The sequence below is a fragment of the Myxocyprinus asiaticus genome, chromosome 1, assembly GCF_019703515.2.
Source record: "Myxocyprinus asiaticus isolate MX2 ecotype Aquarium Trade chromosome 1, UBuf_Myxa_2, whole genome shotgun sequence".
In the NCBI taxonomy this organism is placed as follows: domain Eukaryota; kingdom Metazoa; phylum Chordata; class Actinopteri; order Cypriniformes; family Catostomidae; genus Myxocyprinus; species Myxocyprinus asiaticus.
Genome location: NC_059344.1, coordinates 63,689,789 through 63,716,240, shown reverse-complemented (window position 1 = coordinate 63,716,240; position 26,452 = coordinate 63,689,789). Strand labels below are relative to the sequence as shown.

General features: G+C 37.7%; 1 protein-coding gene across 3 annotated transcripts; it reads left to right on the top strand.

The window, feature by feature from the left end:
• The first annotated feature begins 19 nt into the window (after positions 1-19).
• On the top strand, positions 20-26,452 carry ctu2 (cytosolic thiouridylase subunit 2 homolog (S. pombe)). Of its 3 annotated transcripts, none has more exons than XR_007898378.1 (15): positions 20-303; positions 3,814-3,888; positions 4,756-4,834; positions 4,905-4,964; positions 6,101-6,161; positions 6,284-6,393; positions 9,941-10,188; positions 13,743-13,878; positions 19,001-19,132; positions 21,749-21,840; positions 22,193-22,289; positions 22,820-22,976; positions 23,080-23,146; positions 23,299-23,357; positions 26,219-26,239. XR_007898378.1 is itself a non-coding variant. In XM_051709234.1 (15 exons), exons 1-15 carry the CDS (start codon positions 242-244, stop codon positions 26,277-26,279), a joined length of 1,500 nt encoding a protein of 499 aa, XP_051565194.1. In that variant the 5' UTR covers positions 20-241; the 3' UTR covers positions 26,280-26,452. The 3 variants fall into 3 exon arrangements, 2 of the variants coding, with proteins under 2 accessions (XP_051565194.1, XP_051565199.1); XM_051709234.1 differs by having other exon boundaries at positions 22,193-22,293; positions 26,219-26,452; XM_051709239.1 differs by lacking the exon at positions 19,001-19,132 and having other exon boundaries at positions 22,193-22,293; positions 26,219-26,452.

Sequence of the window (26,452 nt, the reverse complement as noted above, 5' to 3'; positions counted from 1 at the left end):
GCGTGGTTACAGAAACGTCATCAAAAGGGGTCAGTTTAATTCACCATCACACGTGAAAACAAACTTGTGGAGATTCGTCTTTTTTTTAAAGGTATTCTCTGGAATAAATGTTGGACACTTCTGTAATCGCTTTACTGAACAACATGGTGATTCAGAGATTTGATCACTTATAAACCTGCGGAAGAGCTGCGCATTGTTGTTGCATCTGGATCATCGAGTATTCCGTCTATTTGAAGAAATCATGTGTCAAGTTGATGAAGAATATAATGGGCTGGAGTGTAACCAGAAGATACCCCTACCGACGTAAGTTGACCTGAAATACCGTTGTATAACATATGATGTTACAAACATTTACCGTGTTGACACCAATACCATAGTACTCACTGAAGTACCTCAGAATAACCTGTAAATACCATTGTATATGAATATGGGAATGATGCAGTACCATCTGATACCATCTCTGTACCGCCACAGTGCTTTCTTATAATGGTAAATACACATGTTAGGTAAATACACCCCTTAGTCTATGCTACAAGATGAACAGACCCTCACAAAAAATAAATACTGAGGTGGAAATATGGCACAATTATGGTATTGACATGATGCTCCAAAGTAGAGGTCGACTGGAAGTGGACTTTGCCGATAACAATAATGAACGTGGTGGAATCGGCCATTGACCGATTAATCGACCGATAGTTTAAAAAATAAATATAAGGCTTTCTGTATTGTGATGGGTAAAGACATAGAGGCTACAAGAGTCTAAAATAAATACAATCCCTGATGCAGTTTATTAGCCAACCTAAATCCCAATAATAATGAGAATAAATATTTGATGCATAATGCAGGACTTTTATGAAGGTAAATCAGTAGCAAAACTCGAGCTTGCATATTTGGATTTGAGAACTTGTACAATAAATATGTGTACTCCTAAGTTGAAGTTTACACAGCACAGATGTGAAAACTTGTAAAATAAAAATCTGAAGTTGAATGTTGCAATCTGCACTCACAGACAATAATTCAAAGCTTGTGTTCTGAATTCACAATTGCAGACAAGTAGTCACAAATGTGTAAAATGACATTCACAGAAATACTACGACAGACACAAACATGTATTACATATTTACTTTTGTACTTTAATTCATTTTCACAGTACAACCACAAATCGGCATTTACAACCTCTCAAATCTGGCACTGCAACATTAAATCTTCACTCCTTGACTTTTGCAGCTACTTTTGTGAAAAACCTATGGAGTTATATATGTGCCAAAATTCTGCGTGCGCAAAATTGTATTTGGAGCGTGCAAAATGATATTTTGAGCGCACAAATATGTTCTGTGTGCGCAAGATGATATTTTGAGCATGCAAGTTTATATTTTAAATGCAAAAAAGTAATTTCGCATGCGCAAGATGACATTTTGAGTGCACAAAAAGTTAGTTTGTATGTGCTTGAAATCAGTTTTGTAAAGCAATGTATCTTCTTGCAGAGATTAATATTTTATTTTGTGTGTGTGTGCAAGATCTCACTCGTTCTCTCTCCTCGTATGCCCTCTGCGTGCGCTCGGAACTTTAGACTGCTCGTTTGCTTTTCCAACCGTATTTCGACAAGTCCCGCCTCTTACATCAGGATTGGCTATTAGGAGCTGCTTACAAGTGCTCTGCGACTGGACACTTGAGGTAGTTACAGCAACCATGAACATCTCAGTGTAAATATTGCAGAGGCGGCAACAGGCTCAGTACACACTTTATATACTGTATGCAGTTACCATTACAATAGATATTTACCCCATGAATTTATTATAGACATACCAGGAATACTGTAAGGCTTAATTTACTATAATGTAAGTTTTTCAAAATAAAGTAGCCTGGGATCATGCAATGGTAAGGATTTCTTTCTATTTTTTATTTTTTTTTTTACTTTTTGCAGTCTCAAACAGTTGAGATTCGATGTACTGTAGATTTAATTTACCCCAAACTATGACAGAAGACATAATTAGCCTATTTGCCTTTCCTTCCATTTATTCTTCAATTTTGCCAGAAGGATTGTGTTAGAATGCATAAACTTCATAAAATCAGCATACTGAACATTTCAAGATACCCCACAGCTTTGAAATACAAACATAAACAGCTTTTCTAATTTATTATCAAGAATAGAAGGTTAATTTCGGCAATATTTGTAATATTCATAATATTTATACTGTACAAGACTGTCGAAAATTAGGAGAGGACACACTAAAGAAGGTGGACAAAATAACATATTTGTTAAAGAAAATAATATTTCATATAATAATAATAATAAAAAAAGTTTCAGTGGTTGCTGATCCATGGTAGGCTGTAATCTGGTCACATTTATTTGAATAAACTGTTCTCTCAGAATATCCTGTGGGATAGATAGAAGTCAAAGGAAGTTCCCCCAAAATGACAATATTACGTTACTCTTAAAGTGTTTTACACACGGGAGAGATTAAATTAATATAATTTCAGATGAAAGTGGTAGCTAACATGGCCAAGCTAGTAGCTGCATAAGTGTAATTTGGTAACCTAGATAACCAAAATTCTAATATAGACCAAACTAAGAGAGCTAGCCAGATAGTTAGCTAGCTAGTAAGCCTATTGGCAGTATACAGACTAAAAAATATATTACATAAAAAAACAGTGGTTACATACATTTCAGAATTCATTGCAAATTCATATTCAAATAGACTTTTTTCAAGTGCAAAATTGATTTTTGTTTACTCAAAGTGAATTCATCTTTGCAAGACGATACATTGCTTTACAAAAGTGAGTTCACGCGCATGCAAAATACCTTTCTGTGCACTCAAAATATCGTCTTGTGCACGTAGAACATTTTTGTGTGCTGATCTCCTGGGATTTTCACACACAACGGTTTCTAGAATTGACTCCAAATGGTGCCAAAAACGAAACGCATCCAGTGAGGGGCAGTTCTGTGGATGGAAATGCCTTGTTGATGAGAGAGGTCAGCAGAGAATGGCCAGACTGGTTCAAACTGTCTTTGGTAACTCAGATAACCACTCTGTACAATTGTGGTGAGAAGAATATCATCTCAGAATGCTATTCTGAGATGCGGGTTAGCGCTGATTTGGCAGCACGAAGGGGACCTACACAATATTAGGCAGATGTTGTGGCTGATCAGTGTATATTTACCAGATGAAGGTTTAATGAGGAATAAGGTTTATTATAATTCTCAAGTTGGAGACTTGATGTATGTGCTGTCGGGCTATGTTCTATATATTAGCATATTTCTTTGTATGCCCTCACTTCAATTTAGAACAAAAATCTGAAACTATTGGCATAGATTTTTGCCGATAACCGATAGTTCCAAAAAGCAACCATCGGCACCGATTAATCGGTAAAACCGATATTTCAGTCTAGCTTTACTCCAAGGTACTTGTAGTGCAGAATACCATGGCACTACCATACTTGTCCAACAAAAAGTAATATTTTCATTATATGTGTTCAAAATCCTTGTACCATAATACCTTTTTGTTAGTGGAAATCATTTATGATAATCATTCAGTACTATAGTGTATTTTCAAAGTTCAAAGTACCTTGGTTTTATCATCTCAGGTGACAGTAATTTTTATACCATGATATTAACATGATACTCCAAGGTACTTCAAAGAATACCACAGTATTAACATTGCATGTTCATAAAAACATGGTTACGTGGTATATGTCCAAAAAAACAGGAATACCAGAGTATTTTTTTTATTAGTGCAAACAAAGACACATGAGACCGATCACTAAAACAGATTATAATGGCATGAATTTATTTTATGTGTAACACATTTTCAGGCTTAACAGGAAGTGTATGAAATGTAAGGAGGAAACCGCTTCACTCATTATCCGTGTCAGCGATGCATTTTGCCGGTAGGTGATGTCAAATTCATCAGCATTCTCAATGTCATTTATACTGAATTATATTATCCTGTACAGTCTTTGCCTGCTGAATGTTCAGATTAAAAATAATATTTCAGGTTCAATACAAATAATATCCAAGTTTTAACAGAAGAATTAATGTGTGCTTTTATAAAATTTTTTGCTTCGCATTTCTGCTTTTTAAACCCTCCAAAATGTGCCCCATTCACTTCCATTGTAAGTGCCTCACTGTAACCTTAATAGTTTTTTGTTTTGTTTTTATCCCCTTCCCAATTTGGAATGCCCACTTCCCACTACTTAGTAGGTCCTCGTGGTGGCGCGGTTACTCACCTCAATCCGGGTGGCGGAGGACAAGTCTCAGTTGCTTCCGCTTCTGAGACCGTCAATCCGCGCATCTTATCAAGTGGCTCATTGTGCATGACACCACGGAGACTCACAGCATGTGGAGGCTCGTGCTACTCTCTGTGATCCACGCACAACTTACCACGCGCCCCATTGAGAGCGAGAACCACTAATCACGACCACGTGGAGGTTACCACATGTGACTCTACCCTCCCTAGCAACTGGGCCAATTTGGTTGATTAGGAGACCTGGCTGGAGTCACTCAGCACACCCTGGATTCGAACTCGCGACTCCAGGGGTGGTAGTCAGCATCAATACTCGCTGAGCAACCCAGGCCCGTTGTTTTTTTGTTTTTTAAAGAAAAGGAGGGACAAGTTGAAATTAATTTTTTGTAGCAATTAACATTTTGCAACAAATGCTGTCGATTGAGCTTAACTTGTATTAAAGCTAGAAAACTCCTTTAAGCATATCTCTAACTAAAAATTAACTAGACTTTAACTTAATATCGTTAACTAGGTCCTGCTTCAAGGAATACTTCATACACAAATTTCGGGCCATGCTGGGAAAGAATCGTGTCATCTTTCCTCAGGAGAAGGTAAATAAAATGTTGCAAAAAGATAATGTTTTCTCTATATTAACATGCGCACTGATAATGTTCTTCTCAGGTTCTTCTTGCCGTTTCTGGTGGAGCCGCCTCTTGCGCGATGCTCTCACAAGTCCAAGAGGTGAATACAACTTGTTACTTCTTGCTTTCCATCACCATTGCTATTGCTCATACCTGATTATAGGGATTTGAAAAAACCCTTAACCCTAAATATTAAACTTTTGCAGTGCCTTGGCATCATAGTGTGTTTTGCACTGACAAGCACCACTATTTTTCCTGCAGAAAATGCCAGATACTGTTTTAATGGTTGGTATTTTAAGAGCGCTGAGCGCAGCGCAATGCGATTTCATACGCGCAAAATCAATGGACATGGCCATGAAGTTTTGGTGTTTTTGTGCAAGCATGTACTAAGTCTAGGCACAACTGGGTTTGGTGAAATTGTGTGCATAAAGTGCTATTGGGCTGGGTCAAGTGTAATTTAATTTGGAGGTTCTTTGCCGGTAATTGCACCATCAGCGTCTTATTATATAGTCCATTCCCTGTCAAGCACCAGCGATATAAACAAAGACAGCACATTCATAAGAAGTTGGTAGTGTAAATGGACTGTATGCAATGAATTACAAGAATAGAAATATATAAAAAGTAATATATAACCACCTCCCCAAATCCAAACATTTTATCCTCTCCATCTTCCACCGGTCCCTTTTGCAGTGACTTAAAAATCACTCTGCAGCAACAGGTGGAAAAATATCAATACAAATTAATAGATACAATTTTAAATATATACACAATAATTTCCTATAGATAGTTCAACATAAATCTCATACATTTTTGTTTCATAAAATGGCTACAACAGTGATTGTCAGGGACATTATTTGATGTTCCACTATATTTTCAGAGTTTGGACATTAACTTTATTAATGCCTGGCTTTGGGATCTCCAAACTGCAAATGCAGGAACTTAGGAGTTTAGACTTTGTGCTGAGAGTTGCTTCTATAATCTGCTGGAAAAACCATGTCATACCAGCTTGAGGTGGCCATGCTGTTTTTCTGAGCATTTTAGACAGTTTGATGCTTCTCTGCCAAGAGGGTCTACAAGGTGGAAACCAGGTCCAGCTGATCAACCATCTAGGCCATAACAATGAAGAACTAGAAACCATGCAAAACCAGCCACCATCTGAATCTGGTTTAAACTACTTACCAGCAGGGTCTCACATTTCTACTTTGGCTTAGTTAATATTCTGCTTTCATTTTACAGGGGCTGAGTCAGGACGCTCCCAAAAAGTTGAGATTTGTGCCTGGAATCATATACATTGACGGTAATGCTCTCTGAAACATACAGATATAGTACATCATACTTCTTACGAAAAATTCATGATTTATCGTTGAAAAGCTGGCAGTGTTTTAAACTTTTTTTTACTGTGTCATGATTATTCATAAGAGGGAGGAGCCTGTGGGCAGAGTTCAGAGGAGCGGCAGAGGTCGGTTGCTCAGCTTAAAAGCATCTTCACAGAGACGGGCTTCCCTTACTTCATTGTCCCACTGGAGCTGGTAAACAGCCTGAGACCTGTGAAAACAGGAGTACTACACATACTTCTTATAATCTGACACATTACTAGTCCATATGACTGTAATTACATAAACCACCTTAACATAATCTTTGGTGCTTCCAGGTCATCTTTTTGGCTGGTCAAATGGCATCTTATGTTTTGATCTGTGTTGCTATACATTATACTTTATACAGCAACATTTTCTTTTAAGTAACTGGCCTGAATATATAGGGGATGTTTGGTTTGACATAGTACTCATACTATTTTTGCAGTATACTGTGCACAACAAAATTCAAATATTAATTGAATTTAAGATAAAAATGTACATTCAAAAGCTAAAATGAGCATTCTAATTTTGCATGTGTGCAAAGCACTGATGATGACTGGGCTAAAATAGATGCAATGCAACAAATAAAACAGAACACGGGTGTCTCGAGACGTATTTTAAAGGTTTGATTTCCTTTAAAATTGATACAGCATCTAAAAAATATATTGTTGCTGCAGAGATGCTAAAAAAAAGTGAGACACGATGCAGCGGTCAACGGTCTAATGCATGCTTGCATAGAAAAAGATGTACGTATTTGTAGTTAATGGCCCCCCAGAGATGGAGGTCTTCGGCGGTTGTGTCTTGACTATGCCTTGCTCTCTTTTCAGCATCTTGTTGCATAAGCAATAGGTGCGTACATATGCTCTTTTTACTGAAAAACACTGTAATACCACCAGTATCATGAAGCTTGAGTCTGTGGTAGTACTATGGCACCGCTATAGACTACTGTGCACCACTTAGTTAACATAGAACCGTCTAGTGAAGCGTTTCTTTTCTCGTTTTACTTTTTTACTTAATTTGAGAAAATTAATAAGCTAAATCTTTTGACTTTATAATTTTATGCACATTTGTCCACAGCCAGATATACAGTATGTTATTTGCAATAAATAATAGCTATAACATGCTGCTGATTGGTTTATATTTATTTGTTGCTCCCTTTTGTGGACGTGGGAGACAATGTAGATTTAAAAATCAGCTGTTTTTTTTTTTTTTCTTAATCCTGAAATGTTCTGCATGCACACTACATACTTACTAGGTACCCCATAAAAAAATATGACTGAGACTCGAACCCTTCCCCATTATAAATTGACTCTAAATGTGGAACTTTGAGCTATCGTGAGCATTGCGTTAGGACTTAAGTTCTAAGTCTAAGGAACGAGAATGTGCAAACTGTTTATATACAGTTGTGCTCAAAAGTTTGCATACCCTGGCAGAAATTATGAAATTTTGGCATTGATTTTGAAAATATGACTGATCATGCAAAAAAATGGTCTTTTATTTAAGGATAGTGATCATTTGAAGCCATTTATCATCACATAGTTGTTTGGCTCCTTTTTAAATCATAATGATTACAAAGCACCCGAATGGCCCTGATCAAAAGTTTACATACCCTTGAATGTTTGGCCTTGTTACAGACACACAAGGTGACACACACAGGTTTAAATGGCAATTAAAGGTTAATTTCCCACACCTGTGGCTTTTTAAATTGCAATTAGTGTCTGTGTGTAAATAGTCAATGAGTTTGTTAGCTCTCATGTGGATGCACTGAGCAGGCTAGATACTGAGCCATGGGGAGCAGAAAAGAACTGTCAAAAGACCTGCGTAACAAGGGAATGAAACTTTATAAAGATGGAAAAGGATATAAAAAGATATCCAGAGCCTTGAAAATGCCAGTCAGTACTGTTCAATCACTTTTTAAGAGGTGGAAAATTCAGGGATCTCTTGATACCAAGCCAAGGTCAGGTAGACCAAGAAAGATTTCAGCCACAACTGCCAGAAGAATTGTCAACACCTTGACACGCCTCACAGCTTCTGGCACACTGTAATTAGGAGTTACGAGACCAAAATAGAGCTTTATGGTCACAACCATAAGTGCTATGTTTGGAGAGGTGTCAACAAGGCTTATAGTGAAAAGAATACCATCCCCACTGTGAAGCATGGTGGTGGCTCACTGATGTTTTGGGGGTGTGTGAGCTCTAAAGGCATGGGGAATCTTGTGAAAATTGATGGCAAGATGAATGCATCATGTTTGCATTCTTCTGCACGAAATCTGCGCATGGGACGCTCTTGGACTTTCCAGCACGACAATGACCGTAAGCACAAGGCCAAGTTGACCCTCCTGTGGTTACAGCAGAAAAAGGTGAAGGTTCTGGAGTGGCCATCACAGTCTCCTGACCTTAATATCATCGAGCCACTCTGGGGAGATCTCAAACGTGTGGTTCATGCAAGACGACCAAAGACTTTGCATGACCTGGAGGCATTTGCCAAGATGAATGGGCAGCTATACCACCTGCAAGAATTTGGGGCCTCATAGACAACTATTACAAAAGACTGCACGCTGTCATTGATGCTAAAGGGGGCAATACACAGTATTAAGAACTAAGGGTATGCAGACTTTTGAACAGGGGTCATTTCATATTTTTCTTTGTTGCCATGTTTTGTTTTATGATTGTGCCATTCTGTTATAACCTACAGTTGAATATGAATCCCATAAAAATAAAATAAATGTGTTTTGCCTGCTCACTCATGTTTTCTTTAAAAATGGTACATATATTACCAATTCTCCAAGGGTATGCAAACTTTTAAGCACAACTGTATGTACATAGGACTATCCTGAGCCGAGATATTGAGGTTTCCGTAAACAACTGTATAACCAAAATTTGTCATGTGCCATTACACAAAGCTTACCATCGTAGTTAAACCAAGTAAAATAAAAATAAAATACTGGTGGTTTTGCAATACCAATACATAGAGGTAATCACTCAAAAAAAAAAAAAAAAAAAAAAAAAGGAAAATTAAAAATGTTCAAGCAACCAGCTTAACAATTATTGGACCACTTGAGATGGACTGACCCCTCTGTGTTATAGTCTCGCCCATTCATTTCCTATGGTTGGTCAAATTTGACCGTGAACAACGCAAGTGTCATGCAGCCTGAAGTCATTGAATCCAGTCCAAATATTTTTTTGGTGTGTTCAGATGGCTAATGTAGGAAAAGTAAACAAGCCTCAAGCCACTCAGATGAAGTAAACCATTTTCATTAAAGAATCAAAATTGATTTCGGTCAAAAATGAACGAACAGTACACAAGGGTTAAAATTCGAGGATATTTATAATTTTGGTAATATTTCAGTGAAAAATTCCAATTTAATTTCTCCGCCCTGTTGACAGCCCTAGTGCACAGGATGCAAATGTTCTGTATGCATAGTATGCACACGTAACCTATTACAATTGCAACAATTTGCAGTATACAACCAGAGCTGATGATAACTGGAAGCCACCACTGAATTAAACATGCAATGGTCATGTGACAACAATGCAGCATATAACTCTTTGAAAAGTTTACTGTGCATATTGTGTACTGTTTGGCAGTGTGCAGTTTAAACTGCACAGGATCCATCCATTTCATTTATACACACTTGATATGGAATACAGTGTGTGCTGCCTGCTTATTTCTAAAAATAGTTAGAGTTGGATGCTATTATGCCTTTCTGACTTTGTTTTAGGTTTTCAGTTTGCCCACCTCTGTACTGGTCCCTTTGAGCTCTGATCCAGACCAGTCCAATCCCAGCTATAAACTGGCTGTGGATCAGTATATCAAACAGGACCTTGCAGAAGAGGCCGCGGCCGGTGCAGTGTCTCAGCTCAGTATACAGGACTCTGTGTATTCACCTGAACACAAGCTGGCATTAGAGAGACTGTTTGCCTCATTGAAGACACTCACAGCTAAAGAGGACATGTTACAGACATTAAGGTGAGTTTTTTAACACATTGATTTAAATTAGACATACTGTATTGATTCTGTTTTTTTTCCGTTTTATTGTTTTGCGTTATGCACACACACCAATCAAGCTGACGCTGTAATAAAAGCAAATTCACCAAGTAATCAACATTTTTTTGTTCTAATGTAAACGTGCTTGTTGTACCTCTTTGATTGTTGTGCCAGTCTTGCTCAGGAGCGGCTTTTTTTTGTTGTTGTTTTTTTTGTTTTTTTAAATGGCATGTCAAGTTAAAAATAACTTAAGAATGCGTCTCAATACACCAGCATTCTTTTCTGTTCATTGCGCTGTGTCTAGCTTTTTGTTTTAGTGTAAGAACGCGTTCAGTCTGAACGCCCCTTTTAGGGTGTTTTTATTCATATTATTTGTATTTGGTGTAAATTAATATTTTATAAATATTATGTGATGTCCTCCTTGTGTTTGCATATAAGTCCTTCTGAATTTTACTACACAATTTAATATTTTTATTATTAAAAAGATATTGCTACTTTTTGTTGACCAATTACAGCAATTCACAGATTAATTTGAGTTGATCATCACTCAATTATGATCTTAGACATCTCTACTTTCCATCTCATATATTCTTTTTCATAGCAAAATCAATATTTATTTAAGTACTCTTGTTTTTCAGATTGTTTTTGATTCAGTTATATTAGTTCTTTTATTATTATTATTATTATTATTATTTAATTTATGTAAATTTGTTTCTTTGATTTGTCTAATAAAATTGTAAAATATTTGTGCCTGATAAATGATGCTCTGATTAAAAAATATACATCACAAGAGTGATATATTTTAATATGTAAGGAATAATGCACAGTCAGATCGACCAATCAAGTATTCTAAATAGCCATGTAATAAGAGCTGTAACCACCTCAATGTAGATAAGTATTGTTAGTAGCTTGTATTGTAGCTAACAACTTTTTCAAAAGGACTAACTTGACTGTAGTTTAACTACTTTAAATTATGTCTAGCCTGTAGCTTGCCACGTTTCAACGTATCTTCCATGACTTTGCATCTGATGTGCAATGTGCAGGATAATCTTTTAGTTCTTTTTTTATACAGACACACTGACAATGGAAAGATTTCTGTGTTAAATTTATTTGGTGCTGTCCTGAAGCTTTCAGTCTTTTTCTGTCATTGCATCACACACCCCTTCATCCTTCATGTCTTTTGTTCACTTGTGTGTGACATTAGAGTGAGTCATCACAGCAGAACTGAATCTTTAAGTCTGTTTGAGCTTTGAGTCAGTCAGTCTCATTGGTGTGCCCTTAAATATTCCCATAATGCAACCTACCGACTGAGGGCTGGGCAATATGGCCAAAAATATTATCACTATTTTTTTTTTTTCATATCGTGTGATATCATTATTTATCACAATATACATTTCATACCATTAATGGGGGAGGAAATGGATTTCACATTTTTGTTAGACCTTAAGAATGAATTAAACAACTTGTTTGTTTACCAGTAAACTCCAAAGGGTAAGATACCTTTTAATTTTAAATTCAAGAAGTATACGGAGTTTAGAATTTAATCTTACAGTACATAAGATGTGTGATCTCTTTTCAATTTCGCCAATTTCATCGTCTTCAGCGTATGTTTGAGTCCACTGAAAGACTTTCTTGTGGCGCTCCACACTCCAGATCAGTAGGTGGCGCTAATGCACCATAAGATGGATTGACATCCACCAGTTACCATCACAAGAAGAAGAAAATTACTTTCTTGCTTGTCTCAACAACTTAGCGGAAGTTGCTGAGAGACTTCAGCCAGGACTCCTAAGCAACCAAATTGGCCCTGTTGCTAGGGAGGGTAGAGTCACATGGGGTAACCTCCTCGTGGTCGCTATAATGTGGTTCTCGCTCTCGGCGGGGTGCGTGGTGAGTTGTGCGTGGATGCTGCGGAGAATAGCGTGAAGCCTCCACACGTGCTATGTCTCCGGTAACGCACTCAACAAGCCACGTGATGAGATGCGCGGATTGACGGTCTCAGACGCGGAGGCAACTGAGATTCGTCCTCCGCAACCCGGATTGAGTCACTATGCCACCACGAGGACTTAGAGTGCATTTGGAATTGGGCATTCCAAAAAGGGGAGAAAAAAGTTAGCGGACGTGACCACTTTGGATAATGAAAAAATGTTTAATGAAATGGCAGTGATGTTGGAGTTGTTGTTGTGTTCAGTCGATAGCTGTATATTGTATCGTCAGTTGCATTACTGGTTTCCATGACAGCAGGGTGAGGTAGCCGCTAGCCAGCAAATACTTCCTTATTATCAATGTCGAATAAATGTTTTTTTTTATTTCTATAAATATCAATGTCGTTTTATTGCCCAGCCCTACCACCGACTGGGCTGAGCGATATCCTGCATATTTATGATATATTTGCTAGAGGTAGACCGATATATCAGTTTTACAGATAAATTGGTGCCGATAGTTGCTTTTTGGAACTATTGGTTAATAGCAAATATCAACGATGATCGTTGCCAATAGTTTTTTCCATTCTTCCACGTTCCTCCAGAGGAAGATTTTACAGCTGCATCTAAATCTTTCATCATTGACAATATTCATCTATATTTTTATCCTCACTTCAATGCATATTTTGTTATTTTAATTAAATAAATCAAGTATTCTAAATTAAAGAGAGGGTATACGAAGAAAAAATGGACTACTTGGAAATGTGCCGTCAGCATATACATTGCATCTACAAACTCATATCTTGTGAATAATAGTAATTATAAAAAAAACAATCCTCTGTTGAAATATATACGCTTTAAAAAGCGTAATTTGGTAAATACCTAAATATAGAGAATTGAACCAGAGCCAAGTCTCCATTTCAAAATAAGAGTCCCGAAAAAAAAAGGATGTGTATTTTGGGCCTGTTAAAAGCCCTGCGTTATGCACCAAATCTTCATTTTCCATTTTGGTTACGCAATAAAGTGCATCTGGCATTTTATTTTATTTTGGACAAATTTAGTCTTTATATCTGTGCCAGTCATAATAAGAAAAGACTAAGAATGTTTTGTAACATTGTATTATTGTAACATTGTATTGCCGATACCGATAATCAAAATGTATATTATCAATACTAGCAAAATCCACTATCGGTCGACCATTTGCAGTGGTTTTGTTGGCGATATAAAATGAAAGGTGAAGTGTATAATTATATATATTTTTTGACTGTGATGCTATCAAAGCGTTGCACTGTTTGTTTGTTCTCTTCAAAACAATTCAGCAATTTGTTTGCATCATCAGTAAAATGTGTTAATGGAAATCCCTGCTTGTAATTTTATTTTTTTAATTTTTTATAATAAAAACATATTTAGGCAAATGCACAAACACATTTGAACAACATTATTAAATGTCCTAATTATTTTAAGCTAGTTCTTTACTGTGTTTTAGTTCTTGCATTAACAATTTTAGTGTACTTCGCAACAATGACTGTTTGGTCCACATTATTGCACCTTTATTAAAGGGGGGGGTTTGCTCAATCATTTGAAGAGTGCAGTGAATTGATGTGTGTTTTGTAACAGGCAGCATCTGATACTACACACGGCGCGAGTGAATGGCTACTCAAAGGTCATGATGGGCGAGAGCTGCTCGCGACTGGCTGTCAAACTGCTCAGTAAAATCGCTCTGGGCCGCGGAGCAGCACTGGCTTCAGACACAGTGAGTACATAAGGTTGATTTGATCTTCAAAGGGAACTATCATTTAACCTGCTGACTACAAAAAGCTAGGGTTGGATTGATATCAACATTATCTTCTGTACGATACCGGCATTTCGGGACCTCAGTAACGATACTAAATCTAAACTAAACTATGGCTGTCAATTTTTTTTCTGTAATTCAATGTGGGTAATTTGCGATTAATCTCAATATTCGTATTTAACACATTCAGTTCCTTTTTTAGGTAAGAAAACAAAGTAGTCTGTATGAGTTGGGTTAGCCAATTCATTTGAAACACAGTAGATTATACAGTTTTATGTTTATATGTAAAGACACCTGACAGCAGTACATTTCTGCAAAAGTACACACATATATTCTAAATTTCTCGTATAGTGTTGTACAATTTTACTAATACAAACATATTTAGGTAAATACACAAACACATTTGAACAACATCATTAAATGTCCTTATTATTTTAAGCTAGTATATTTAGCTTTACTCTGTTTTAGTTCTTGCATTAGCAATTTTAGTGTACTAATGTCTGTTTGATCCAAATTATCCCAATTTTAATAAATAAATAAAATGCCTTAAGCCGTTTACACTTTAAAAAGCACGGGAAATCCAAACACCGAACTCAATGCAAATCTTAATATAAAAAATGTACTTGCAGAAATGAAACTGCACTGTAAATGGGTGATTCTCACGAAACTTGTCAAGAAAATGTCCTGGTAATATTCAACCCCAAATCTATCTATCTATATATATATATATATATATATATACACACACACACACACACACACACACACACACACACACAGTTGTGCCCAAAAGTTTCCATACCCTTGGAGAATTGGTAATATATGTACCATTTTTAAAGAAAACATGAGTGAGCAGGCAAAACACATTTCCTTTATTTCTTATGGGATTCATATTCAACTGTAGGTTATAACAGAATGGCACAATCATAAAACATGGCAACAAAGAAAAAAATGAAATGACCCCTGTTCAAAAGTCTTCGTACCCCTTAGTTCTTAATACTGTGTATTGCCCCCTTTAGCATCAATGACAGTGTGCAGTCTTTTGTAATAGTTGTCTATGAGGCCCCAAATTCTTGCAGGTGGTATAGCTGCCCATTCGTCTTGGCAAATGCCTCCAGGTCATGCAAAGTCTTTGGTCGTCTTGCATGAACCGCAGGTTTGAGATCTCCCCAGAGTGGCTCGATGATATTAAGGTCAGGAGACTGTGATGGCCACTCTAGAACCTTCACCTTTTTCTGCTGTAACCACTGGAGGGTCAACTTGGCCTTGTGCTTAGGGTCATTGTCGTGCTGGAAAGTCCAAGAGCGTCCCATGCGCAGTTTTCGTGCAGAAGAATGCAAATTGTCTGCCAGTATTTTCTGATAACATGCTGCATTCATCTTGCCATCAATTTTCACAAGATTCCCCATGCCTTTAGAGCTCACACACCCCCAAAACATCAGTGAGCCACCACCATGCTTCACAGTGGGGATGGTATTCTTTTCACTATAGGCCTTGTTGACACCTCTCCAAACATAGCACTTATGGTTGTGACCATAAAGCTCTATTTTGGTCTCGTCACTCCAAATTACAGTGTGCCAGAAGCTGTGAGGCATGTCAGGGTGTTGTCATTTGTGGCATTGGCACAGTAAAGGCTTCTTTCTGGCAACTCGACCATGCAGCTCATTTTTGTTCAAGTATCGTCATATTGTGCTCCTTGAAACAACCATGCTGTCTTTTTCCAGAGCAGCCTGTATTTCTCCTGAGGTTACCTGTGGGTTTTTCTTTGTATCCAAAACAATTCTTCTGGCAGTTGTGGCCAAAATCTTTCTCGGTCTACCTGACCTTGGCTTGGTATCAAGAGATCCCCGAATTTTCCACCTCTTAATAAGTGATTGAACAGTACTGACTGGCATTTTCAAGGCTTTGGATATCTTTTTATATCCTTTTCCATCTTTATAAAGTTCCATTACCTTGTTACGCAGGTCTTTTGACAGTTCTTTTCTGCTCCCCATGGCTCAGTATCTAGCCTGCTCAGTGCATCCACGTGAGAGCTAACAAACTCATTGACTATTTATACACAGACACTAATTGCAATTTAAAAAGCCACAGGTGTGGGAAATTAACCTTTAATTGCAAACCTGTGTGTGTTGTCTTGTGTGTCTGTAACGAGGCCAAACATTTAAGATTATGTAAATTTTTGATCAGGGCCTTTCGGGTGCTTTGTTATGATTTAAAAAGGAGCCAAACAACTATGTGATAATAAATGGCTTCATATGATCACTATCCTTAAAAGACCATTTTTTTTTGCATGATCAGTAATATTTTCAAAATCAATGCCAAAATTTCACAATTCCTGCCAGGGTATGCAAACTTTTGAGCACAACTGTATATATGAATCATTGTAATAATGTGTATGTACAGTATATACACTGATCAGCCACAACATTAAAACCACTGACAGGTGAAGTGAATAACATTTATTATCTTGTTATAATGGCACCTGTCAAGGGGTGGGATAAATTAGGCAGCAAGTGAACAGTCAGTTCTTGAATTTCATGTGTTGGAAGCGGAAAAATGGGCAAGTGTAAGGATCTAAGTGACTTTGACAAGGGCCAAATTGTGATGGATAGACGACTGGGTCAGAGCATCTACAAAACGGCAGGTCGTGTGGGGGTGTTCCTTGTATGCAGTGGTTAGTACCTACTGAAAGTGGTCCAAGGAAGGACAACCAGTGAACCGGCGACAGGGTCATGGGCGCCCAAAGCTCATTGACGCGTGGGGGGAGCGAAGGCTAGTCCGTCTGGTACGATCCCACAGAAGAGCTACAGTGCATTCAGAACACACAGTGCATTGCATCTTGCTGCGTGTGGGGCTGCATAGCCGCAGACCGGTCAGAGTGCCCATGCTGACCCCTGTCCACCGCTAAAAGCGCCTACAATGGGCACATGAGCATCAGAGCTGGACTATGGAGCAATGGAAGAAGGTGGCCTGTTCTGATAAATCACGTTTTCTTTTAGATCATATGGACATCCGGGTGCGTGTGCGTCGTTTACCTGGGGAAGAGATGGCAGCAGGATGCACTATGGGAAGAAGGCGGGCCGGCGGGTCTAGGCATTCATGTGGATGTTACTTTGACACATTCCACCTACCTAAAGATTGTTGCAGACCACTTCATGGCAACGGTATTCCCTGATGGCAATGGCCTCTTTCAGTTGGATAATGCGCCCTGTCACACTGCAAAAATTGCTCAGGAGTTGTTTGAGAAACATGACAAAGAGTTCAAGGTGTTGACTTGGCCTCCAAATTCCCCAGATCTCAATCCGATTGAGCATCTATGGGATGTGTTGGACCAACAAGTCCAATCCATGGAGGACCCACCTCACAACTTACAGGACTTAAAGGATCTGCTGGTAACATCTTGGTGCCAGATACCACAGGACACCTTCAGAGGTCTTGTGGAGTCCATGCCTCGACGGGCCAGAGCTGTTTTGGTGGCACGAGGGGGACCTACATGATATTAGGCAGGTGGTTTTAATGTTGTGGTTGATCGTTGTATACACTTTATTAGGAATACTATACTAATACTGGGTAGGGCCTCCCTTTGCTCTCAATTCTTCATGGCATGGATTCCACAAGATGTTAGAAAAAGTCCTTTGAGATTCTGGTCCATGTTGACATGATTGCATCACGCTAATTCATGCTGTGAATCTCCCGTTCTACCACGTCCCAAAGGTGTTGACACAAGGCAGGTTGAGTCCATGGATTCATGCTGTTGGCGTCAAATTCTGACCCTACCATCTGTGTGCCTCAGCAGAAATCGAGATTCATCAGACCAGACTGCGTTTTTCCAGTCTTTAACTGTCCAGTTTTGGTGCGCCTCTGCCCACTGCAGCCTCAGCTTTCTGTTCTTGGCTGACAGAAGTGGAATCCAGTGTGGTCTTCTGCTGTTGTAGCCCATCCGCCTCATGGTTTGACATGCTGTGCATTCTGAGATGCTATTCTGCTCACTACAATTGTAGAGAAGGGTTATCTGAGTTACCGTAGCTTTTCTATCAGCTCGAACCATTTGGGCATTCTCGGTTGACCTCTCTCATCAAGGCGTTTCCATCCGCAGAACTGTCTCTCACTGGATGATTTTTGTTTTTGGCACCATTTTGAGTAAATTCTAGAGACTGTTGTGCGTGAAAATCCCAGGAGATCAGCAGTTACAGAAATACTCAGTCTGGCACCAACAATCATCCCACCGTCAAAATCACTGAGATCACATTTTTTCCCCATTCTGATGGTTGATGTGAACATTAACTGAAGCTCCTGGCCCGTATCTGCATGATTTTATGCATTACACTGCTGCCACACGATTGGCTGATTAGATAAAAGCCTGAATAATCAGGTGTACTGGTGTACCTAATAAAGTGCTCAGTGAGTGTATAAATATAGATATATTACCTATAATATTGATAATTAAATGTAATGATTTATAATTAATATTAATGATTAATATATAATTTAATCATAATATATTGAATTATTTTTATTTGGGGCATTTCTCTGCAAATATGGACATGCTGTTAATTGTGAGTAATTTGATTAATCAGCATATCATGCAATTAATTCAGCTGAACATGTTAATTGATCGACAGCCCTAAAAAATGTGAAAAAATATTTTGCATAAAGAAAATTAAGTCTACATTTAGGATCATTTTTTCTTTTTTTTTTGTTGCATTGTGACAATATTTTTAGGACACTTTTAGCCCCAATTCTCATTCTCAGTGTGCCCGGATATTTGACTTAATTACTATATCCATTGTTTAATGTTGTTTAATGATGACTACCGGAACACTAATATTTTTGCAATGATTTTGAAGTGAAATGGGACCAGGACATTTTCATGACTCATCCAATTTGTGTTAAAAACAATGAATATTTTGTGTCAACACATGAACTTTCCACTTCATTCCACTGAACTGCTGAATTGTGCAGCATGTTGTCATCCGGGTTGGGAACCAACATTTGCAAAATAATCATTGTACCACAGAATTTTTTTTTTTTTGGTACATGTATTTTACATAAACATGTATAGTTAACTTGAGCTGTTTCATAGGGTTTCTCAGATCCTCGGTACGGAGACGTGGTGATCGCTCGGCCTATGAGGGATTATTCATCCAAAGAGATCGCCCTCTACAGCAGGATGTTTAATGTGCCATCAGTGTTTATCTCGGGTCTGGATACCAAGGTGAAAGTCTGTCATCATGGCATAAATAATGTTACTCAGTTCCCATCTTCTGTGATCATCATTACTCAATCAGCCATTCACATCTCTCTTAGTACTTCAGGGGTTTGTGTATTGAATATTTCAAAGCTAACGGGAATACTTTAAAGTCACGTACATCACAACCTATTTTCAGGTTGTCTTGCCTGGTGATCTTGCTACTGTGCCAATTTGAGCTCCTCACTGAATAACTTAGCAGAGTTGCACTCTCTGGATGAATTTCACAGAGGAACAGCTAATATGATAGTTACAATAGAAAGGTAAAAGAGAAGTCTTCTATATAATGGATGAATCTAATGAAACATGCTAAAAACATGCCTGATTTTTTTTTTTTAGGTCATATTTCATCCCAAAAACAGAAAAGCAAATTAACAATTATATTTTACATAAAGAAAATTACATAAACCCATTTTTAGGACCATTAAGATTTTTTTTTAATTCATGATTCATTTTTTTATGCAATCATATATATATATATATATATATATATATATATATATATATATATATATATATATATATATATATATATATATATATATATATATATGATATTTAATTAATTTTATGTAATTTCTTTTTATTTATTTCTTTTTATTTTGGGATGAAATATAATCTGGACATGTTCTTGGTAATTAGGGGTGGGCTTCTTTAGAAAACCTCCAAATAATTGCAAAGCACTGTGAGTCTGTAAAGAAATGAATGGAACTGTGTAGGCTTCCTGACCATTTAAAATAAGTACTGATTACTTTAGACATAACTCCGAAAACAAAGTCAAATATATAATTCTGCTCATGGATATCTAGTTTACTTGCTAATAAGTGCCTCCAAACAAAACGGAATGTCTTCCAAAGATCTGATGCCAATAACCTGGCAAACTTGGCAAATCCACCTATTAAATATTCCTCAAAAGTTCTCATTGTAGCTGCCCAGTACTTTGTAAACACAGCTGTTTAAAGACATGTGCAGACCAACTAATGGAGGTTGCATAAAGGCGGCCAATCAGATTAGAGCTTGCCAGATCAAGAAAGCTCTTGCTGTTTTTGTGTGTGTAAGCCATGGTGAGAAATTATATGACATAAACTAACGATTTTTGTTATCTTTTAATATTTCATTGTGATGGGGCCTGGGTAGCTCAGTGGTAAAATACGCTGGCTACCACCCCTGGAGTTCGCTAGTTCGAATCCCAGGGTGTGCTGAGTGACTCCAGCCAGGTCTCCTAAGCAACCAAATTGGCCCGGTTGCTAGGGAGGGTAGAGTCACATGGGGTAACCTCCTCGTGGTCGCTATAATGTGGATTGTTCTCGGTGGGGCATGTGGTGAGTTGAGCGTGGTTGCCGCGGTGGATGGCGTGAAGCCTCCACACGCGCTATGTCTCCGTGGCAACACACTCAACAAGCCACGTGATAAGATGCGCGGGTTGACTGTCTCAGACGCGGAGGCAACTGGGATTCGTCCTCCGCCACCCGGACTGAGGCGAATCACTACGCCACCACGAGGACTTAGAGCGCATTGGGAATTGGGCATTCCAAATTGGGAGAAAAAGGGGAAAAATCCCCTGAAAAAAATATATATATTTTTTTTTTAAATATTTCATTGTGAACGAAAAGATATGTGACATTGCAGTTTAGCTCCTTGCTTTGCCCTCTGTTTTTGTTTTGAATGTTTTTTTTTTTGTTTTTTTTTAATTGGACACTGATTTTTTACAAATGGAAACAGCTATAATGAACAAATGTTTATTGTGTCAATATTATATTGCGATATAGCATCGTATAATGCATAGTCCATTGCGTTACAGTGCAAAATAAACACCAAAATGAGATGACCGGATTATTTCACATTTGTCAAGTAAACTTTATAATACCCGGAGACATATATAATGTTTAGTGCATTAAAAGAATATTCAGACCCCTTCATTTTCTTTTTTTACATTTGGTTATGTTGCAGTCTTAAGGCCTTTTCACACCAAACGCAAACCTTCGACGCGATTTCTCGCATCGATTCAATTTTTTTACGGTAACAATGGATTCCTGACAAGTCTTCACAAGTGGAATATATACATATACACACATGTTGTGCGTGAAAATCCCAGGAGATCAGCAGTTACAGAAATACTCAAACCTGCCTGTCTGGCACCAACAATCTTTCCACAGTCGAAATCACTGAGATCATATTTTTCCCCATTCTGATGGTTGATGTGAACATTAACTTAAGCTTCTGGATCGGCGTGATTTTGTGCGTTGCACTGCTGCCACACAGCTTTTTAGCCACAGGCTGATTAGATAAAAGCCTGAATAAGTAGGTGTACTGGTGTACCTAATAAAGTGCTCAGTGAGTGTATATTTAAATGTAATAAAAAAATTAATAAATTATCATTATATATTGAATTAGTATTATTTGAGGGGGCTTTCCCTGCAAATATTGATATGCAATTAATCAGATTAATTAATCGGCATGCCATTTAATTAAACATTTTAATCAATTGATAGCCCTAAAAAATATGAAAATATATTGTGACTGTGATATGAAACATGAATTTGTCAAATTCTTTTTTTACTGCATGTTCCACTGTAATTACAGGCCCATGATAAAGCCAGCATTCAGCGACTGACAGAGAGTTTTGTAACCAACCTGCAGGCTGACTTCCCCTCCACTGTCAGCACCATATACAGGTAACATGCTAACTTGATCCAAACATAACAACTCCGACATTAAAGGCGCTGAAAGGGAGTTCAGCCATTTTCAACTTCATGGTTCATGTGGTCACGGAAAACCTGGAAATACGAGGGAATGTTCGAAAGGGTTCACAGGTCGGTCTGATTGATCCATGAGTGATTCAGCATGAATCAAAATGAGACTGAGATAGGTGTGATTTCTCCAGTAGTAAGGACATGATGTGTGCGGTATTCCACAGAAATCGCTTACAGCACCTTTAAAATTCCTTTCGGTGCCCAGTGGTAAAGCAGTTTTTATATATTGACAAGACAGGCTGGTCTGATTTCAGTCTCATTGGTTTTTCTACAGAACAAGTGAGAAGCTTCACACAGTCATGCCCCCTCAGAGTCAAACCACTGAATCCACCTCAAAGTGCCTGCTGTGTCTCTGTGCTATCGACACTGAAGTAGGTAGGTTACAATGCTAAACAAAAGTCCTGTTTATGTTGAATGCTATATGTAACTCTACCTTCCCTGCTGACAGTCTAACTAAAACCAGCTTAAGAACTGGCTGTACGTGGTGTCTGTCTGGTCTAAACTGGTCATTATATGGTCTAGATGGTTGATCAGCTGGTGGGGCCAGTCATGACCTGGTAAGTAAAAGTAGCTTGGGGTTAGTAGACCACATGAACCAGCAAACCAGCTGTTGACATTGCATGTAGTTAATACATGTATGTTCGCTGCAGGAAAATCCAACTAAAACTAGCTTTTGATGGTCTCTAGCTGGTCATTTATATTGTATACCTGGTCCAAGCTGGTCTAGATGGCAGGACCAAAGTTGACCTGGCAGCATCTTGATCAAGCTGATTACAGCTGGTAGACCACCTTGGGCCAAAAACAAACCAGCAACCATCTTCGAAAACACCTTGAGCAGATTTGTCCTGGTTTTTCCAGGAGGTTTATGTTTTGAGTAATAATTTTTTTGAAACTTCTGCAGATAAAGCTTCCGCCTTCCACGCCACTTTGGTATCTGAGCAGTTGTCCCAGATCAGACCTCAAGAAATGTCCCATGCTGCACCAGCGATGTCTGCAGAGCAGTGCTGTGGTGAAGGACAGGGCTGTGAGACTGGAGGCTGCTGCTCCTCCAAACACAGGTAGGAGACAACTTCCTTTTTCATTCTGTTTGAAGATGTTCTTGAAATGAGGCACTTGTTGGAATATTGTTGAAACTTACTCGGCACTCTGAATGTATTGCAGGTCGCTGAAACATCAGGACATGAAGGCTCTCTTGTGTTACAGCTGTAGACTGACTCTCAAAGACGTGGTGAGTTTAGCAGAATATCTCTGCACTCGTAGCCACTGATAACAGCCTGGCTCCTTGTGTGCTATCCTTCAAGGCCTTGTGAATTAAATGCATAAACACAGACAAAAACCCCCACAAAAATCAGGAAAGTATGAATTTTCTCTGTCCTGCAGGAAATGATAGACACTCTTCCACCGTACATCACAACAGAGGCAGAGAAACGGCAGAAAAGGTGAGTTTGCTTGAAGTGCTTGTGAATGGTGTTTTAGCCATTCAGTTCGCACCCAAAGTCCAAAATTAACATGCCAGGGGCCAACTGTGTGTTTAAAATTGGCTTAAAGACTCTTGGCTGACATTGTCTTTAGATCTATCAAAGAGAGATAAATGGTCTGCTCAAGGAAAGTTCAGTGACTGTCAGGCTTCTGATTAGGGATGTGCGGAACGACTAATTTTAAAATGTAAATTTGAGACGACTAGTCTAAAAAGCAAGAAACCCTCAGAAAACGTCAAAAAACACTGTGTTTATGCAACCCATTTAAAATGCTTAATCTATTCCAACAGCCAAATCTGGACATTTTCCTACTAGTTAGAGAGGGAAGAAGCGTGCACGGCCTGAAGTGAAATGAAACTTTGTATACATCTCCTAGTATCCTCTTTTTTTACTAATTGTATTATTTATTATATTTAAAATGTAACATTAACATGACAGTAATTTATGTGCATCCTTTGTTAAAATATAAAGCCAAACGTAAATGTGTAAAAATGTTGAACAGTCTAATGGGGAGAAATATTGACCGACTAGTAATTCCAGTGTCGACTAGCAGCATCAGAACCGTTTAGTTAACAAGCCTCGCACTTATAACTTCAATCCCAGTGGAAAATACACTAGAAACCAGAGGTCGACCAATAGTGGATTTTGCTGATATGATAACTAAGGTGGTGGAAACCACCTTTTTTTTTTCTTCCTCTCTCTTCTCGTCAATCCATACTGTGATGGGTAAAGGCATAGAGGCTTGAAGAGTCTAAAATAAATAAAATCCCTGATGCAGTTTATTAGTCAACCAAAATCTCAATAATAATGAGAAGATTTGGTGCATAATACAGGACTTTTAACCATCAACATGTCCGAAACAAACCAGACTCTTATTTTGCAATGACTGAGACTTGACACTCGATATTTAAGTATTTATTAAATAAAGCCTTTAATAGCCTACATATTTACCAGATGAAGGTTTAATGAGGAATGAGGTTTATTCACAAGCTGGAGACACGATGTATGTGCTGATGGGGCATATTTTCCATATTGTCACATTTGTTTTTGCATACACTTGATTTAATTAATCAAAATAACAAAGTATCCATTTAAGTGAGGATAAAAATATGTATGATATTGGCAATGATGAAAGCTTTAGATAAAGCAAATCCCTACTTGATTGTTTTTATTTCACATCTAGAGGCCGCTATTATACGCTAGAACCAAGCTGTTCTAACTGTAGAATTATCCATTATTTTTCTTCTTCTTTTGGCATGACGATGGCAAGCGCTTTTGAAATATATATATAGGCATAGATTTCTTCCGATAACCGTTCCAAAAAGCAACTATCGGCACTGATTAATTGGTAAAACCGATATATCGGTCTACCTCTACTAGAAACACTTTTTTTTTTCTTCTTCTTTTGGCATGACGATGGCAAGCGCTTTTGAAATATATATATATAGGCATAGATTTCTGCCGATAACCGTTCCAAAAAGCAACTATCGGCACTGATTAATTGGTAAAACCGATATATCGGTCTACCTCTACTAGAAACACTTTTTTTTTTCTTCTTTTGGCATGACGATGGCAAGCGCCTTTGAAATATATATATATAGGCATAGATTTCTGCTGATAACCGTTCCAAAAAGCAACTATCGGCACTGATTAATCAGTAAAACCGATATATCGGTCTACCTCTACTAGAAACACTTTTTTTCTTCTTCTTCTTTTGGCATGACGATGGCAAGCGCTTTTGAAATGTATTCCTTAATGCTTACTAGTATCTATTTTTGTTACTAGTACTATTTTTAAATTCTTTTTTTAGTTACTAGTAGGCCTTTAGCAATTCCAATCACATTTTACTGTCCACTTAAGGGAATTTTGAGGGAATATATAAATGCCATGATCGGCACATTTGTGTGTCTCACTCCCTTCATGCGCAATAAGGGCTCATGGGTTTAATCAGAGAGCGTTTAACATAGGAAAGTGAAGAATTTCAAGACAGAAATGTTTTACTATTGTATACTTTAATGTAATAGCTGTTCAGGTTGTCTCGGTTCCAAAAACAACAGTGTAAATGTAAAATGGACCAAGACTCAAGTTGACCAAAAAGAGAGATATTTTAAGTATTTGGAAATATTCCCCCCAAAATAAGTCATTCGTAAGTTTTTTTTTTTTTTTTTTTTTAAGCTTTAAAGGAAATCATGTACCCTTATTTTATTATATAAGTTAAATATGAATAAATGACTTGAGGTGTATGAAGCACACCTAAACCTTAAGTATGACAATTAATCGTCAGCAAAATTTCATAATTGTGACAGACCTAGTTAATAGGAAGTACTCCAATGGTGACTAGTATCTTTCTAAATTTTACTAGTACTTATTCCTAGAGACACTAGTACATATTTGTGTTACTAGTAACTATTCCAGTAATGACAAGTCACTGTTACATTGCTACTGGTAACAAATTGCAAAATTTTGCAATTGAATTCTATGGGGGATCTGTGGTTCAGATATCAACTATTCCAAGACTGACTAATATTTTTTAATTATTATTTTACTAGTATCTTTTAATTTAATACTAGTACTTTTTCTATTAGGAAATACTGCCTATTCCAATTGTTACTACTACAATTGTAATGAACTGTACAATAGCCATTCTGACTAGACATTACATTTGACAAATAAAAAAGCAATTCTAATTAGTGAGATAAGAAAGGTTACTAGTAACACTTGAAAAGACAGTAGTATCTATTTTATAAGAACTCAAATTTAGACCCTGCTTGCACCTCTTCTGTGCATCATGTGGATTAATACTCACTTGTATCTCTCCACAGATCATGCATGAAGTTGGAGATCAGTGAGTTTCTATTGGAGGATGGAGATGATGACGACTAACAGATGTTTGGTTCAGATTTCTCTGTGAGAGGCTGAAAATACATTTTCTAATGTCTGTTTGGGCTTTTAGAGCATCACGTGATCCTACATATCCAAGCCAGCAATTACAATTATTCCCTTAAAGTATTGTTTTCATTTGTAAGTGAATAAAAGTCAATGATTTTAAAAGGTCA

Excerpts from the sequence above, each read along its gene's own strand:
- ctu2 (XM_051709234.1), top strand. The coding sequence starts at position 242 with ATGTGTCAAGTTGATGAAGAATATAATGGGCTGGAGTGTAACCAGAAG. Across the intron at positions 4,835-4,904 it reads TCATCTTTCCTCAGGAGAAG|GTTCTTCTTGCCGTTTCTGG; the intron begins GTAAATAAAATG and ends TGTTCTTCTCAG. Across the intron at positions 6,162-6,283 it reads TGGAATCATATACATTGACG|AGGGAGGAGCCTGTGGGCAG; the intron begins GTAATGCTCTCT and ends ATTATTCATAAG.